Consider the following 4,916-nt stretch of genomic DNA (forward strand, 5'->3'; position numbering starts at 1 on the left):
CAGAAGGATGTCAGGACAGAACGAGGAGGGGCGCCCACGGGGGCATCCCTCTGGGCCTGCAGTGCGGCCTGACTGGGCGCCGAGGGGTGTGGCTGGCCCATCAGGGGAGGCCGCACTGCCCGCGCGGTGAGCGGTCTCCCAGGCAGCTCCCTCCCGGCACTCTCAGCATCGGGCGGCACGGCTGTAAATTACGCCCAGCGTGTTCATTTTCAGTTTAAATGTGTTCTCATCCCAGAGGAGCGACTAATGGCGTCAGGTTACTGATGTGAGAAGAGCCTGCCGCTGCGCTGACTCTGGATTAATGAAACGGCCGGTGTGGAGGCTGGGGCGCAATAAATCGCCAGCCGCGGGTGACACGCATGTTAAATCACGTTCTCCTCCCCTTCCCTCTCCTCCAGCGGACCCTGCTGCGGGGCCGCCGGGACATGTTTCCGCTGCTGACACGTCTGCTTTCTGTCGGACGCGGGGGCACCAGGGCCCCTCCCTCAGAAGGGCCCTTTCTCCGAAAGGGGAGGCGGCTGAGAGGGGTCCAAAGCCTGTCACGCCTTCTCCAGGGGGCACAGGGGCCGATCCCGTCATCCAGGTTCATCCCTGACTCTGGATTTCATCCAGAACGCTGGCCAGCACACTTGGCAGGTGAGGCTACCCCGCCTCCTGCTAGGACTTCTCATTTCCTGACGGGGCTAAAATGAGGAACAGGACAACTGCCTCCCGTGTATCGGAAAGGCAGCAGGTCTGTGTTTCATCAGATGAAGGACCCAGGGAGCCACTGACGGGAGCTCCAGCACCCTGATGCTGAAGGCACACTGTTCGTCAGGAGATGTGTTTCTAGAAAGGTCTATGGATTCCATCACATTCCCTAATGTTCCATGACGCCAGCGTCGCTTCAGAGCTGCGGTGGTGAGCTGCAGATGGCCACGCTCCCTCTTCCCATGGATCCATGCTCTGGCCAGGGGACTGTTCGAGGGCGTGGCTGGCAGAGCCTGCGCCAAACCAGACTCTCCCGCCGACCGCTGGCAGACCGCGTCGTGAATGGAGCTCATTCATGCTGTGCTGGCGTTGCTGGCCACGCACTGAAAGCCAGGGACACCAACGCTCTGCCCCACAGTGTGCGTCTGAGGACGAGGGGCAGGTCTGATTCAGCCTTTGGTTCCTTTGTCCTAAACACACAGTCACCTTCATATCCATTCGCAGGATTGTGGAGCTGGCCTGTCAATCAAGGTCACTTGGTAAATCAGGACCTGCAGCACCTGGCCCCAGCCTGTGTCCTTACTTATCAAATGGGCTTCTACCTCCCGCCCTCGCTGGGCTCCTGGGTTATTGGCACTGTGTGCCTGATGGTGCCTGGTCCCCGACGACCGTGGTTCGAGAAGCAAGTGGCAAGGAGGCAGCGGAGTGAGCGCGTCGGCAAGCGGCCGTGCACGTTTCAGCCCGAGTGACCGCCAGGTGAGCAGCCAGGAGACTGCCGCTTCCCGGCCGCTTCCTCGGCTGCAGAACGAGGCTGTCCTCTGGCCGTCCCCACACCCAGGTGCTGGCACTCGGCAGCCACGTGGTTGGAGGACTCGCCACGCCCGTCAGGGTGGGGGGCCGGTGGAGGGGCCAGGAGTGGCCGCTCTGGGTTCTGCCATGAGCCCCCGATCTCGCTGCCTCGCTCCGTTCGTGAACAGTGAGGTGTGGGAGGCGGCTCGCTGAGAATCCCCACGCTGCAGGCAGGGTTCCTGTTATGACTACAGACCCGGGGGCTGTTCCCCCGGCCGGCCGACGCCCAGTGCTGGCACTTGGCAGCCACGTGGCTGGAGAGTGAGGGCTGTGGCTGTCGTCATGGCGTCCCGTCTGAGCAGAGGGAGTAAGCTGCTCGTGCAATCACAGGCCCAGAAGAGAGTTTACCTTTTTCCCGTGGAGGAGGAGAGAAGGTTCTCTGTGTTTGTCAGCAGCCGAAGGCGGGAAAGCAGGCCACAGAATAGGAAGGCACGGGGGACAGGGAAGGAAGAAGCGGGTTTGAGCTGGAAGGCTGGGACCCTGCTCCCTGCAGGACAAGGGCGCTTCGTGCTGAGCACATCACATGCTGGGACCACAGGCCTAGAAGTGGGGGACACTCATGAGAACGGGCGTGACACACACAGGCTTACAAGTGCCGAGAATGCGAGAGCTACCACGGAGCCACAGACATCAGGAAACAGTTTCCTTTGCACTGGGACTCCCTCATCCTTTCTAGCAACTAACATGACCCCTTCCTGGGGCTCAGGATGGAACGTCCTGTGTTGAGTCGCCTTTGGAAATGCGTCATGGACACAGAACCCTGTAACACACACAGTGAAGACAACACCTGGACACTCTGCTCTGGCCCAGAGGGACGGGCCCGCGGGAAGCAAATGGGGAAACGCTGATTTTTACTTATTACCCCTAAGGACATCCAAGGAGAATGCTAACACTTACTCTGCTATGCTTTCAACATGACTTTCCATCATTAATGCCCAATCTTAAATGTTACAATTACCTGTGAGTAAGCAAAGGAAACAATGACCAGATGGCATTTTCAACCAAGTTTCTTGTGTTTATTATAATCGTGCTTCTCTACGACTACTGATGCGTGTGGCCCGCACACCGCGTGTTGGCCTTGTTTACCTACACACACGGAGAGCATTGCCGGCGGGGAGGGCCACACAGCAGGCGTGCGGAGCGTGCGGCGCGGGAAGGCGGGGGCAGGAGCGTCCTTCCTGCGGGCCCTCAGGATGCTCTGATGTTGGCGTCGCACTCTTCCAAGAGCAGAATCAGGTCTTCAATCAGCCTGTGCTCCCGGCCGTGCGTCACTCTCATGATATCGAACGCCTGAAGGGAAGAGAAAGGAGATTAGATCCCGGAGCAGGCGGCCCCTGCCCACTCCTCATCGTAACCCTGGGACGCCAGGGCCTGGAGACCCCGTAGGGCCACAGCGGGCGCGGCACCGGGGTTCTCCAAGCCAGAAGGCAGGGACCAGGTGCTTGGAAAGCAACCCCGCTAATCGGGTCATGCAGGGCCGCTATCCAGCCATGCTCCGGGGATTGGCAGTGCCCAGGCTGAGTGAGCTGTGCGGAGGTGTAAGAGGAGTGAGCACAATGACTAGGATGCAGATGAAGGATGAAATGCCATGCTCCCACCACCTGCACAGAAAGTTCCACGTTTGCAGGCTGCGTCAAGCCCTCGCCTACACGCACGGTGATAATGACGCACATGGCATTTTCCTGTTTTCTTTTTATGTCACATGACACGTAGCATTGGCATCGCAACAATCCCTGCCTTTGCTGTCTGTTTTCAGTCCATCACTGAATCGTGTCAACTCTACCTGCAACACCGTTCTGGAACCTGGGTGGGCCTGTGCCCACGTCAGCGAGAGCCCAAGGGAAGCGATGCCCCTGCGTTCCAAGGCCCTGCAGCCTCCGCCTGGCGCTGAGGATGGGCCACGGGCAGGCACGGGCAGGGCTCTGGGGGACAGGCCCGCGTGACCATCTGTCGGGCCAGCCTGGCCCAGGCACCAGAGATGCAGACAGAGAAGCCACCAGAAGCCACCAGCCAGAAAGCAGCCAGACCCCGGTCTGCCGGACGGCCACCCCAAGCGAGCCGCTCCCACAGTGACCCGTTCACACTCCTGCCCCACGAGCCGTGCGCTCACCTGGCGGGTGAGCGCTGCCATGTTGGGGTGGTTTGCTATTGAGCAGTAAGAACCACAATACCCTCCAAACCGTTTTTGCAAGAAATAAACTGGAGACAAAAGTATCACCCTAACCTGCCCCAACGGGGGTGGGGCCAAAGGGACACCAGATCCACTGGGCCCCGTGCAGGTGCACGTGCCTGGGGGAGGCGGAGCGCGGCCCCTGGCACACAGCACACGCTCAGCCTCCGCTGAAAGTGGCATCAACCCGGAGCTTTGAGAGGCACCGATGCCCAGACCCCACTGGTGGCCGCTAACCCTGCTCTCTGGTGAGGCCTGGGCTCCGGCGGCCACGGTGCCCACGGGGCTGGGAGCAGCTGACCGTGAGCCTCAACGGGGAGCAGCAGCTGCTTGTTTCCAGCTGATCTAAGGCAGCACAGCTGCCCCTTTACCGGCGGGCGACCATGCCCTCTGGCTTTCAGGCCCCATTCGCTCAGCCGCTCTTGGGAATTTCCGCGCCTTCAGCATTTTCCGTTATGAGAAGAGGGGAGGAGACGGGAGGAGAGAGGAAGGCCCCCTCCACCCCCCGGCCCTGGCCCCAGCAGGGAGGAGCCTGCTCCGGGAACCTGGCTGTAACCCCATGGGACCATCAGGCCGCCACCTGACATCTGGCTGGAAACCCAGCAGGTTGCAGGGACAGACCCTGGTGGTGGGATGTGTGCAGGTGACTCCCGCGGGCTGCCCAGTATCTGTGGGCAAAGGCCAGGAGCGGGTGTCTGGACAGGGAGAGGAGAGCTGGGAGCAGCCCCCTACTCTGCAGGCAGCCAAGCTCTGTGAGACCCTCTGGGCTACAGATACAAACAGATGTGGGTGCCACTCGGGGGACAGTGTCTTATGTGTGACTCCTCCCTGCCCCTCCCCAGGGCACCGCGGGCCCTCCATCGCCTGGGCATGAAGGTCCGAGGCAGAGGCCTGCATGAAAGCACAACGCGAAGGGCAGAGAAATCCCTTCGTGGGAAAGTCTCTCACTTGGAGTCGTCCTGTGCCCCGCCTTCCGCCACAGAGGCCGGGGACTCGTGATCTGGCGGGAAAGATGCGCAGGCCACAGGCACTGCCTGCAAAGCTCTTTGCAGGAAGAGCAAGAACCACTCTCCCCCTCCCTGCCCCCCGCTCCCCACACACACGCACAGGCAGGTCCGCTCCTCCACAGGCCCGTCCACCCGCCCGCAGGCCGGTCCACTTGCCCGTCCACCCGCCCGCAGGCCGGTCCACTTGCCCGTCCACCCGC

The 4,916-nt window shown here is 61.3% G+C and overlaps 1 protein-coding gene across 1 annotated transcript in view; it reads right to left on the bottom strand.

The window, feature by feature from the left end:
- Positions 1–2,533: 2,533 nt before the first annotated feature.
- The window catches only part of SMYD3 (SET and MYND domain containing 3), a 413,596-nt gene continuing 411,213 nt past the window's right edge, over positions 2,534–4,916 (bottom strand). Inside the window, exon 13 of the mRNA XM_014528244.1 lies at positions 2,534–2,829. Coding sequence (XP_014383730.1) covers positions 2,728–2,829 — 102 coding nt within the window. The 3' untranslated portion in view covers positions 2,534–2,727. The remainder of the gene's footprint in view (positions 2,830–4,916) is intronic.

The sequence above is a fragment of the Myotis brandtii genome, unplaced genomic scaffold (genome assembly GCF_000412655.1).
Source record: "Myotis brandtii unplaced genomic scaffold, ASM41265v1 scaffold627, whole genome shotgun sequence".
In the NCBI taxonomy this organism is placed as follows: domain Eukaryota; kingdom Metazoa; phylum Chordata; class Mammalia; order Chiroptera; family Vespertilionidae; genus Myotis; species Myotis brandtii.